The sequence below is a fragment of the Lethenteron reissneri genome, chromosome 47 (assembly GCF_015708825.2).
Source record: "Lethenteron reissneri isolate LAM-NWPU_2019-01 chromosome 47, ASM1570882v1, whole genome shotgun sequence".
NCBI lineage: Eukaryota > Metazoa > Chordata > Hyperoartia > Petromyzontiformes > Petromyzontidae > Lethenteron > Lethenteron reissneri.
This window is the reverse complement of record NC_083825.1, coordinates 9,618,534-9,631,582: the sequence shown is the minus strand read 5'-3', so window position 1 is coordinate 9,631,582 and position 13,049 is coordinate 9,618,534. Positions and strand designations below refer to the sequence as shown.

Below are 13,049 nucleotides of genomic sequence, written 5' to 3'. Positions count from 1 at the left end.
TAACCGCTACACCACCGCTCCCCTCTTACACCAGACACACCCTTGTGGATATCACGATGCTCGCTAACACTTAACACCAAACCTTACTCGCACGTATGCCATCACATGTACTACTGGCTAAACCAATAATTTTACGATGGCATATACCAAAATATACACTGAATACTAACTTAAAGCGCCCTGTACACTTTGATTGCTGACACATACACCATCTGTGCACGATGTTTACAAACATAAGCCACCATGTAAATGACTGTTGGAGGCGGAGCGGTGGTGCAATGGTTAGCACGCTAAGCAATGAGCCCTGGGCCCTGAGTTTTGAGTTCTGGGTTACGGCTAACATCAGTGGCGGGTTGTGTCTGAACTGGTCCTGTAATCGCCCCACTCCCTTTCACCAACTTGCACTGATCCACGTGATGAAGTCGGATCAACCATCCATGTCAGTGACCACCTGCACGGTGTGGCGATGCCGTCATCAAATCACAGATCGTATGTAATCCTTTCTAACACGCATGGCTGGGATCGTGAGCACAAGATTAATCGAAATGAATCGTTTACTCGCCGCGAGGAACATCGCGCACAGGCCGCACGCACGTGCGCGCGGGCTAACCCCAAACGCTCGTCTCCCGTCGACAGTGGCGTTTGGAGCCGTGCAGACTGGGCCGTCCTTCCAGCTGCTCTCCGGGCCGACCCTGCAGACGCTGCCGCCAGTGTCGCAAGCCGCCCCCCCGCCACAGGCACCCCCCGCTGGAACGCAGACGCTGGCGGGTGACGAGCAGCAGCAGCAGCAGCAACAGCAGCAGCAGGTGGTCAGCCCTCAAGGCCTGCTCCACCTACTGTCCGCCTACAGAGTCGGTGAGCGAGGGTGGCCACGGTGAATGTGCGTGTTTATGTTGAATGGGGATTGCTGCTGCAGTGGGTAATAGTTCTTGCGCTGCACTATGAACCCGTCAACCCCAGTTGATTCCTGGCCACGTAGGAGGATGGTGTCCGCAGCTGTCGTGAGCCTCTCCCATTGAACAACTCGTACTTAAATGAGTACCGAGTGTGGGTAGCACTCGGCGAAATAACGTCGGCTGAGCATGATGCTTAACAAACCACCCCTTCGTGTGCCATGCCTGGCTTCATAGGAGCACGCTAACAGCACTTTCCCCAACGGCCTTGCTAGGCTATCCAGGAGATCTTTGACTTTATGATGGGGAGTGGTGCTGTGGTGGCTAGTACAGCCTGATACAGTTCCAGTAATCCGATTCTTGTCCATGATGACGCCAGTCACGAGTGGTATCTGAACCTGTCCTGGGGCTCAAAGAGCACCTGGCGTTGTGCGTGGACATTGCCACTGGTGGCCCCGTCACCTTCTGTGCTAAATCACTTGCAAATATAGCCGACATATATGGTATCACGATTATGAATAACGAATAGGCTTTACCCTTTCAAGCAATAATACAAGTGTGAAGATAAAGCTGGATGATATTGGTCACGAAAGCCTACGTGTTAAACAATCCGAGCTATTTATACTTTGATATTTGCATTGCCGTTGTGCTGTCTGCCTTTTGGCATTCTAGAGTTTAACGCTGGTGGTGGGACATGCAGTAGGCCGATAATTTTCAAAGACAATGCGTACACTGTCAAAGCACGTTTGTTTGCACGTTTTACCGCAAGCGTGTGTGGTTAATGCCGACTTGATGCCTCGCTATCGGTGTCTATTTGGTGTTTGATCATCTTAGCACCTCCTGTATTTTTGCCGGAAAGGGTGTAAAGCCTCTTGTCTTTTTGTTGCCTACGAAACTAAATGGGGGGAGCGGGCGGGGCGTAGTTGGCATCGTGCGAGTCTGCCTGCGTCTGTCTGCGTCTGCCTGCGTCTGTCTGCGTCTGCTCAGGGATGCTTGCGCTGGGGATGCTGGGACGGCGAGCGCACAACGACCACCCCAACAACATCTTCTCGCGCAGCCCACCCTACACAGAGGACGTCAAGTGGCTGCTTGGCCTCGCCGTCAAACTCGGTACGCCTGCCCCACGCTCCTCCCTACCGCGCGCCTCCCTCTGCTCCCTCCCCCTCCAAACCCCCCTCCACACACACACACACGCGCGCACGCTCACTCGCACACGAAGCCAGGGCAGATCAAGCAAGATCCAATGGTCGGGGTTAAGGGGGTGCAACTGACGGTTCACACGGCGATCGTGCCAACTGACCGCGCGTGAATCGCAGCGTGTTCCGATCAAAGATTAGCTCTTGCCCTGATCGTCTGTGTGGGTTTTGATTTAATTTTGTATATCGATCTGTCCGATTTCGTACCCCGGATGAGCACGGCTGGCTACGTGCGGTGCGAACGAAGTTCAACATAGATACACAAATGTATATCCAGAGTTATAACATAGAATAGCAGATGTAACGATTGATCCGCTCGACGAGTTAGTGAATTGTCATTATTGTCACACCCGAAGTGATTCAATAATAACAACTTATTTGCATTTCGATTTAAAGCTTTCGTGACTGCAGGGATTCATCTTCTTGGTTCTTTCGGTAAAGTCACGTAGAAGGGAAATAATAAAATAATAAAAAATTAAATACAATTCTCAGGACGTTTCGGCCACAACGCAAGCAGCCGTCCTCAGGTGAAGAACAGGTCTGTCTGAAAGACAGCGTCTGAATGAGCACCACCAGGCTTGGCAGCGTATATTTAAGCTGGGTTAGAGGGGGGGAAGGGCGCATTGACAAAGGAATTTGCATATGAAGAGGAATTTAGCACTTTCATTCTGTCAACAGTATTGTGGGCATGTAGGGTATATGTACGGGTGTGAACCCATGCTTGCTTAAACAGAAAGACACTTTGGCTTTGTAGAAATTCTAGGATTGTTCTGCAAGGGATTGTTCAATATTATGAATGCGTGTCATGAGCAATACCGTACAACAGGGTTAAATCTTATGAACGTTTTCGCGAAATTTTAAAGTGCTCTTTATCCAAGGGGGAGGCAGGGGGGTAGGAAGCAGTATAAGCTGTTTACAATTCTCGACAATTTTTTTACTCATTCATATGTTGACTGCTGAATGATCCGTAACCTTGTCAATCGATGGTGGCGAAGGCTACGATTTTGGCACGGTAATTTTAAGCAAAATTGACGGGCAAGGCACGTTCAAAAAAATTCACAGCCGAGATGCAAAGATTTCATTTTGCCTCTTTTAAATTCACGATTTCTCTGGAAACGTGACCTCCTTGACAAAAATGACAATCGCAGCATTGACCACAACCACAGTCATCCTGGAGTCCTAGATTGTAACGCGGGGTGCGCTTGCGTGCTGCACAGAGCTGTTGCCGGCCGTCGTCCGCTCTTTAACCCTTGTGCCGTCTGTGTGTCCCCCCCCCCCACCACCGTGCCCCCCGGCCCCACAGGCATCAGCCACGTGCACCAGTTCTGCATGGGCGCCGCCAAGGGCCTCCTGAGTCCGTTCGTGCTGCAGGAGCTGATCCTGGAAGCCGTGCAGCACCTGTCCAGGCAGAACCCGGCCAACTTGCACGGGCACCTGCGCTCGCCCGCGCTCAGCCAGCTCGTTCAGCGCTGCCAGCAGACGTACAGACAGGTGCGGTGGGGGCCGCCAACCCGTGCATCACCAAAGACACGGATCCCCTTCATAGGCTTCAGTGCCCCCTTTTCAAACTTTTTGAACAATTTTTTTTTTATCTCACCAGATAAAGCCCCCACTGAGCTATGTAGCTAATTTTTCAGAAGCGACCCGGCCACAAATGATAGCTCAACGAAGTGGCTTATCACGTGTGGAAATGTATAGCCGCCAAACACTCACATTTCTAAATGTGGAGGGAAAAACTGGAGGACCCAGATAAAAATCTACGCAACCACAGGGGAGAGACATTTAAACTCCAAATATAGAGGCATCAGGGATTGGGATCGATCCCTCGACCTCCTGTTTCGCCACTGTGGCGCTGGCATAGCCCAGCCCAGCCAGCACAAGGCCCTTACAGCATGGTTGGTTTTCCACTGGCGATTTGCTGTGCCAAGCCGGAACCAGAGAGTGATATGCTGGCCTAATAAGGCATCTAACTCTGGCTTGGGGACAAGCAGGGCCAGACGTGGTGGGGGGGGGTTGTGCTCATAACTCATTCACTGCGTGCAACATCACCACCCTCTCGTGTGCCATGCCAGACGCCATAGGTGATTGCTAGCAGTCTGTTAAAGGCTACATGGGGGATCTTTGCTTTTGTCTTTGTGCAGTGCATCGAGCATCGCTTGTACCACATCAGCCCGGCGGACTACGACGACTTTGTGAGCCTCATCTGCAGCGCGAGGGCCGCCTTCTGCCTCACGCCCGTCGGCATGGTGCAGTTCAACGAGGTGCTGCAGGGCCTGCGCCGCTCCAAGTACTGCAAGAAGGAGCTGTGGCAGCGCATCTTCGCCGAGATGGCCACGTACACTGCGTGACGGGCACCCCCCGTCGCTCCGGTCTGCGTCTAATGCTGCTCCCTGCGGGACTGTGGGCCGCTGTCAATAATTCCTGGCAGTATTGGCTTCATCCAGTACCGCTACTCCTCCCCCCCCCCTCCCCCCACCTTCCTTTACTCAGTTGTGCTGCCCCTTTCGTGCAGCGCTGCCCTTTGTCGCAGTGTTGCCCCCTTTCATTCAGTGCCACCCACATTCAGCAACAGCTGCCACCTACACGTCATGCACTGCCACCCCTTTCATCTGCTACCAGCCACCATCTTCATCGGTTGTCACCTTAGACTGGTGCCGCCCCCTTGATGTGTTAAGATGGATTCCCAAGATCGCCTTTCCTGCCTGGCGCCCGCCAAGCAAACGCATCGACGCTCGGCGAATTGCGGTCAGGACTAACGCAGGTGGCGTGCGCTGCACTGATGTGACGGCTTTACGGTCAGACTGGCGGCTGCGGTCTGTCCGCCCCCCCCACCACCCCCCCTCGCAAGCCCAAAAACACCAACACCGTCTGCCCCCGTGCGGCGGGTCCGGTCGACGGAACGGGCCGAGATGCGCGCCGGCATTGCGTCGCTGCCCCCGGCCGCGCGCCGATCTGCGCGCCGATCTGCACGTCGATCTGCACGTCCGCGTGCTAATGGCACGTTCTCGCCCGCGACGACTCCTGTCCCCCGTTGCCGAGCCCGGCAGCCAAGGGGCGCCGCTGCCCCGCCTGACGCCCACCACCCGTCTGCCTCCCGTCTCCGGGAGTTGTCTCCCTTGTGAGTCCGTCCAACGTCTTGGCTACCTGCTCTGTTTCATAATCCTTACCAGGTCTGTCTGTGTAATCCTGATGCTGTCCTCTTCCCCCCCACCCTCCGTGCAGTTTGTTTGCCGAGGGTAGCGGTGTTTGGACGAGCTCACTGCAAATTGGCGTATATATTTTTTTTCTTCGTTCGTTGTTTCTTCCAATACACGTCCATGGCCTCGAGTATTGTGATTTTGTTTTCTTTGATTTGTGTTTGTAATTATGAAGCTTAGCCAGCGTGGTTATTCAATTGGATTGTTGCTCAGACCCTTCGGCAGAAGTACAAAATGCAATAAAAACTACCAGGTTGTGTATAGAGCCTGTAACTTGCGGTATACTCACCCAAACTCTGCATATCATCATTCAAAGTCAAGTCACAGGTGTTCCCACTGCCCATACTAGCTGGCATGAGGTGGCATACATGTTCGTGTGAGACGACACACATGTTCATCGGTGGTCCTCAACCAGCTGTGGAAATTACATGTTTCCATGTCAAGAGACCAGTCTTTATCAAGGGACCCTCAACTTTTTGTCAATTCCAGAAAGTGGTCTAGATTATTTCGGCCACAGAGGAGGTGCGACGGGCTGAGTTGACCCCTGACTAGGCTAGGTCGCTCATGACCTTCCATTCGTGAGTTTAGAGTTTGAAGCGATGATTCCACCTCGACAGGTCCACCGTCGTGGATGCAAAGTATATTCTCTAGCGAGTGAGAAACGCACGTGGCTTGCTTTGTTTTGTCAACAAGTTTACGCATTCACAATTTGTGTAAGAAAATTAAAAAAAATGTTCATCTTCCCAGCCAAAAAAAGTGGTGGGGGTCCCGTTTTTCCAATCATTAGCATGACACTTTGTTTACAAAGACTCATAACCCATTGTAGTTTGTTATCAACGCTTGCAGGTGTAGCGTCTTTTTAAACAAAGTTTTTCATACGAACCCAGATGTCGGCGGCACGCCGTCATGGTTGTAAACAAGGTTCAGGCAAACATCCTGAGTTTCGACCGCTGTATTTGAGTGCGCGGTAGTGAAGAGTGGTGCGCTGTGTCCATTCGGGAATGACACAGCGTATATTTTTGTGACGTTTAAATCATCCGTCTGCTGTCGGGTGGCTCGCTTTGGCTGAGTTCAGCTCGTAAATCCCCGTGAAGTACCAGTAACAAAAAGACATATACGAAACATTTTTGTAAGTATGAAGGTTGTCAGAATTTAAATTAATTCTGAATGATAACAATTTTACCATTTATGGGTTTTATTAAATACAAGAAGAAACCCAGCACATATATATCTCCAGATCCAGGTTTTAATTTGTATCGATGATTTAAATACATATACGAGTTTCCATACGCAGCTCCGTTTTGTGATTAGTTTTTAAAATGGAACAGACCGTCTCAGCAAAGGACATCAAATACATCTTTTCTGCTCACGTTTGCCAGCGCCCTTGACAAGAAGCAAGTTTCAAGGGTGACTGCTGTTTGCCCTCGTATACTGGAGATAGAAAACCCCAAAAGGGTTTATATTTAGCCACACCTGATGTGGTGGGTGGTAGTGATAACTGAACCAGATGCTCATCACCACGATACAAAAATCCCTACGTCAAGAGCTTCATTGCAATTACACGCTGTCTCGTCAGATTGTGGTCGATGATGAGATCAACACGGAAGTTAGTTATTCACGCTCCAAACATTGACGTGAGAACGCCATTCCATTGCCCAGCACTCAGGGAACTCTACTCATGCATATATTGTTGTTTGCGTACGCATTAATTTAATGTATACATCTAGGCGGAGAGGCTCCCCTCTCCCCCTCGGGGTGGGTGGGGGGCAGAGATCCCAGCCCCCAGCTCCCCACGGCCATGGTCCCCTCAGTGTTTTAAGTTCCTTACCTACGTGGGTTTATATTTAAACACACGTTGGGAGGTGGAGTGTTGCTGGTAATGAGGCACGAGGTGGTCACCACCCTCTCCGGTAACTACACCGAAAGTTCAGTCATGTCCGTCGCTTGACGACAAAAATCCGTAGGTCAAGCAGTTGCAATTGCACGCTGTATCGTCGGATTGTGTTTGAACAAATGAATGAGGCAGAAAGTTTCCTCTGCAAATTCGTTTTATTTTGCTCATGCCCACCTTTTTTTTTTAACAAATGTTGATTGGGAGCAGACATTGCTCCGACACCTATTGACCCATTAACTCGTTTTCCGTTTGCTAATTTTGTTATCGCGCACGTAGCTCTGCTTGGCACGTGCACGTTGATTATTTCTTTAAATGGCATTTCTCCTCTGTAGTTCCAGGTTTGGCCTTGCTCTGGTTTGGTGTGGTCCTACTGCCTGTTTAGTTTAACCCACCGCTCGGCTTTCCGATGTGTCTTCGTGTTCGTACTGCGTGTTTTGCACGGCATGATGTCCGACGTTTCAGCACGTTGGAGATGAGCGTCCCAGTCATCGTGCCTGATAAAACACGCGGTACGACCCGAAAACACGCCGGAGTTCGATACGGCACAACCCGCGAAAACATAGGCAGCAGCCGCGGCTAAAATGGAACATTCCTGGAGTTGGTGTGTTTTTCCGGATAACGTGGATGGTCTTCAAACGTGACATTTCCCATTCTCCACAATATTTTCGGTCACCAAATTGATGTACACATTGCGCAATTGGCATTTTGTTACACGTCGAAGCGTGGTCTGATTCGGAGCCAACTACGTACCCAACTTGCTCCACAGAACCACTCGGCGTGGTCAGAAATGACCCGACATCGCAGGCTGTAACCATACATCACTCTTGGTCCCGTCTGACATTCCATACAATTTGCTCTTGCCGATCCTGCAAATGATATCGGTTTGCACGTGACAGCCTGGTTTTAATGTCGAGTGGCTATTCGTGATTCCCAAGATTAAAAAATTCTATAAAATATGAATGGGTAAAAATATATTACATGCTACATTTTGGTCTGAATATTTCCCCGTTTGCAGCCAATTCCTGGCTATATTTAGCAGTGTGCTTTGCTGACTGATATGTTTTATGTTAAAATGCTCAACGTCCATGGACTGACATGGAAATCAATGATTGTCAGGCCACAGGCAAGTACATGTAGTGAATGTCACTACGATATGAAGTTGTGATTAGGTGTAGGGGATCAAATTTAGTTTTCAGAGGCAGGATTTCTTTAAAATTGGTATGAACTAAGAATGGTTTGTGTATACACATTGGGTAAACGTGTGTTGGTTACATCACGGCTAAAGTTAATTGCTGCATGATCTTTTAAAGCACCAAATGTAACATCACAAACGTGCCATTTCGTACATTGCATATTGAATGCTTCTTGCGGAACCATCATAATTGTACATGGCACATACGCGTGCCGGATTATTTGTTGTTGTACGTGATTCGGACAAGATCGATACCAAACCCAAACAAACCAGGATGAAAAACAAGACAACACAATACTAATTAATATATTGAAGGAAAAAAATGGGATTGTCCGTTTGAAAAGCACATGACCCGAGGTGGTTTCTGCATCTTAACTTGCTGGAGATGACACGAAAAGAGAGTTCTCTTTTTCTCAAATTCGCAGCAGCCTTTCAACATCCCACGCTTTTAATTTGAACCGCGAGGCCAGCGTCGTGCGGGCGGCAAAACCCAGAGCAATGCCATCAGTGGGCAGCAGAGGCAAGTGATGAATGACCTGGTCCCCGTTTAAAATCAGCTTGTACCCCCCCCCCCCCCCACCATGGTGTGTCGACTCGCGTATTCTGAGAAGAGATTATTTTGCGAAGTATGCAAATTATATCCAGATAACGTGCTCGTGAGCCTTTCGGCGAAGAGTGACGACTGAACGATACTGAAGAAAACGACGGACGGTACACATCACGACGGACGAGACCGTACGGAACACGTAACCACTACGAGATGAGGTGACAACCGAGAAAACGGACAGTAACCTACGAGGCAAAAACAATATTGTCGTGTGGAATCGTGACCATTACTTTTAAATCACCACTGAGTGAATTGCTCGCACATCTAATTCTAATTTGCAGACTCGATTCTACTCGGCTGTACCATACATTATGGTACTTGAAGGAGGTTATAGAACAGGACAGTCGGCTTCACACCACACAAGACCTCATGATTACAGTGACAAAGTGCATTTTCAGGTGTGTAGCGACAGTGTGCTACATTGGGTCGGAATATTCCTCCTCATGTGACAAGCAGAGAGGTTCAGTTGCTTTGAAAGCTTAAGGCGCTGCAATAACAGGTTGCGCACCGGTGAAATGTTCGGCTGATTTTGCAGCCCGGGTCGTTGTGTCGTGGCCACCACGTGCTATTCGTGAAGTGTGTTAGTGACTGGGCCGTTGTCTTGTGTGAGGCTGTAAAAACAAAAAAAGTGCGCGTCTTGTGTAATTGCAGCGTCCTCTTGCGGAAACGGAACCCTCCTCTGTCCGTAGCAGCTTCACACGAGGCACGCACACAAAAAAAACAACTCAACACATCCGTCAATAACGCAGCTTGAAAAGGAAGGGTGTCTATATAGAGATGACTTTTCATGGCACGCGTGCACGATCGTTTTAAGTGCCACTGGGTTTGAGTTGCGAAACGGAGTTCACTTGAGGCAAACTTCAGGGAAGAACTTTATTGGAGTTCCTAAGACAAAATATCCCCCGTGTATCGCCTTTAACAGACTGCTGGGGAAAGTGCTGTTAGCGAGCAGTAATGTCGGCCGGCACGGCACACCCGGTCTGCCTGTTTACTGCACACTTGCACCAGGTGCTCGTTTGAGGCCGACTGATTGGAGTTCCTCACACTACAACACACAGGCGCTCGTCAGCAGCCTTCCCGTCGGAACTCCCCGGTCACACGTCACAAACCCCTGTCCCCCCCGAAGTGGTTCTAGAAAGTTCCTTTTCACGACTCCTTTCCCGCCAAATCTCTCCTCCCGTCCCCTCTGCTTTTTCTTGGCGGCTGCTTGCCCCGCCGCCGCCTCCTCGTGTTGGATTCACTTCGACCGTGTCCTTGCCTCACCTTGATGTGACCCAACCCGGCCCTTTACAAATATAGATTTTATTCTCGAATTAAAATGTTTTTTTTTTATCTAAGTCGGCATTATACAGATACACCAGCTTTAGAAAATGTATCCCTCTCGAGTCCAGGAGAGGTATTTTTGCAGGTCCTTAATTGTATTCAGGATGCAGTGATTGAGAAAGGAAGATTATTATTTCTTGCGAGCGAGGTGACTTATGGAGGTCGCCACCAGTTGTGCTAGTATAGCCCTCGTGTGTTTCTCTTTACAGATTGGGGACCCTAAAACTCGGCATTTAAAACAAAATTTGCTCAACTGTTAAGAGATAAATGTAATGCGAACAGTTTCACATAACTTAAGACGCCTTGTCATTGCATCATTGCTTGTGATTCAAGGTCGCAATTTGATGGAGAATCTTTGCAATTTGAGCAAGGAACTACTCTCAACTTTGTTTCGGTGAATGGTAGCACCTCTCGTAGCTTGCTGGGGTGGATTCCATCTCACTGCGTAGAGCGCATGAATTGCCAAGTGTCGATTCTACAAGCGATTTGTTACACGTATCTCGAGCCTTAGAATCAATGACAGTCGGGGGAGTTGATGCATCGTTACACCCCTATCCGATGCACACAACGCGAGTGTTGTTGTGTTTGTGTGCATACTGAGGATTGTGTTCAAACGCGTGAAAACTCCATTTAAATTTGACCACGTGGCTTTGTTAGCAACAATTCCCCCCACTCTCCCGCGTATCGTTAATTTACGCAATTCTCAGTACGTAGGAGCAAATGACCTTCTGAGCGGACGCGTTTATATCTGCGTCTTTTTTTTTCTTGTTTACTTTTCATTCGAGGCATTTCTCATCGAAACACTGTTCGCGCGCACCCCCTGCTCGTATCCACAGCTGAAGGAGCCTGCGCGCGATCCGTTTGAACTGGCAAAGGGGGCCCACACGCACTGGCTCACTGAGAAATGTCAAAATTGGCGTCAGGAACCGCGCAGGTGGTTAAAGTAAACTGGAACTCTCTCTCTCTCTCCGTCTCCCCGCCGGTGTCGAGACGGCCAACGATTGAGTCGGTGTGTTTTTGTGTTGTCGGGCAGAAGTGGGGGGGTAGCATTTGTGTTTGTAACCTCGATTCTAACCACGGCCGCGAATGGCTGGGGGTGAGGTGGAGGTGGAGAGAGAGTTCCTCTTTCCACGCCTTGCAAACCGTGCCCCGGCCCGTTACGTATTAACAACAAGAACGACGCAAGGTGCTTTATTTTCCCACGCGAGGAAGGACGAAGAGGACACAAGAAATAACAACGACTCGGAAGAAACCGTGACTTACAAGGAGTTGAGCATGGGAGATGTTCGTAAAAACATTAAGTCGATATTTTTGTATCATCGTTTTAACGATTTCGGATTTGTGTCGTCTTTTCCTCCCCTTTTCTGAACGCATGCTGACGATGCATTTATTTTTGGGTGTTGCTGTTTAGGTGTGGTGACGATTTGATTCCGTTACCACGTTTTTGTTGGGTTATATACGTGTGTTCGGCAGGATCGCCTGCTTTTGGCCGTGTAAAACCCCCTTAAGGGTTTATTGCCGAGCCCTAAGCAAGGTAACACAATGATCGTGTCTCCTTTCCTCACGGTGGCCATTGGTGACTGACATGAAATCAGGTGGCACGTATAAAATATCGGGTGTGAAAGGACGCGTAATGATTGTGTTTTTTTTCTTTGAAGGGTGAGACAGTTATGACAACTTATACCACAGGATTTACAACTGCCGTTTCGTTACTTTCTAAAAAAAAAATTCAAAAACTTCTCCACAAAACTAACAACAATTGCGGGGAAAGAATTTGTATTGCAACAAATTGTTATTTTCTCCCTTAAAGTACAAAGTGTTATTTTTTTGAAAAATATTAAGCAGCTATGAGTGGAAGTGGGTGATAATTCTTCATATAATAAAAATATAATTGCCGAAACGTTAAAATAATTGTGAAAAAAAAATTAGAAAAAAAAAATTCTTGCTTATTCATTGAGTAATTGTGTTTAATGTTTCATTATTTTTTAGTCTTGCAGTGTTTATAACATTCCTATGTGTATTGCTTTTTTTTCTTGTATATTTCTACTTTGTAAACAAACTGGTAAAGGTTCCATGCTTTGTTTGTGTGTGCAGAAAATCAGTTTAGGCAAGCGAGTGGTTGTGTGCGGAACGGAATGGACCCACGAGAGGGATAGTCTCCGTTACCTCCACCTGACTTTACTTTGATCGTTTTATACAAAATGATAACGTGTAAAACCCTGTTTCATTTCTCCGTTGGTTTGTTATCGTAGAGATGTGTTGAGCCGTTTTCCTCCAACCTGTTTAGGAAATGTATCAAATTACTTTATGAAATAAAATTAAACATTTCTCAAACTGTGTGCTTGTGTGTTTTATCACAACTGGAGTATTACAGTGTTCACTAATTTTCAGACGGGGGGCGGGAACTTTCGCCGTTATGGGGCCGTCCATAAATGACGTCACGCACCTAGGGGGGGGGGAGGGGTCAGACATTTGTGACGATGTGTGACGAGGTGGGGGGGTTGAGAAATGTGACGTCACATCAAAATTGCGCAACTTTAAAGAAATATAAACACGTTCTACTTAATTAAATAGAATTTAATAAATGTTTTCTCCTACAACATCAGAGTGCAGCGGCACATTAAATTCGCACGACAATAAAAATAGTTTAAAGCGATTTGAAGCAGTTTTTTGTTTGGGGGGGGGGGGCAGAGCTTTGTGACGTCATATTTGAGGGGGGGTCTGAGTAAGACAGTCAGTGAGAGCCG

General features: G+C 48.4%; 1 protein-coding gene across 1 annotated transcript in view; it reads left to right on the top strand.

The window, feature by feature from the left end:
- Positions 1 to 12,630, top strand: part of ZSWIM8 (zinc finger SWIM-type containing 8) — a 32,104-nt gene extending 19,474 nt beyond the window's left edge. The window contains exons 14-17 of the mRNA XM_061571394.1: positions 637 to 855; positions 1,881 to 2,003; positions 3,393 to 3,580; positions 4,231 to 12,630. Coding sequence (XP_061427378.1) covers positions 637 to 855; positions 1,881 to 2,003; positions 3,393 to 3,580; positions 4,231 to 4,437 — 737 coding nt within the window. The 3' untranslated portion in view covers positions 4,438 to 12,630. The remainder of the gene's footprint in view (positions 1 to 636; positions 856 to 1,880; positions 2,004 to 3,392; positions 3,581 to 4,230) is intronic.
- The last annotated feature ends 419 nt before the right edge of the window (positions 12,631 to 13,049 follow it).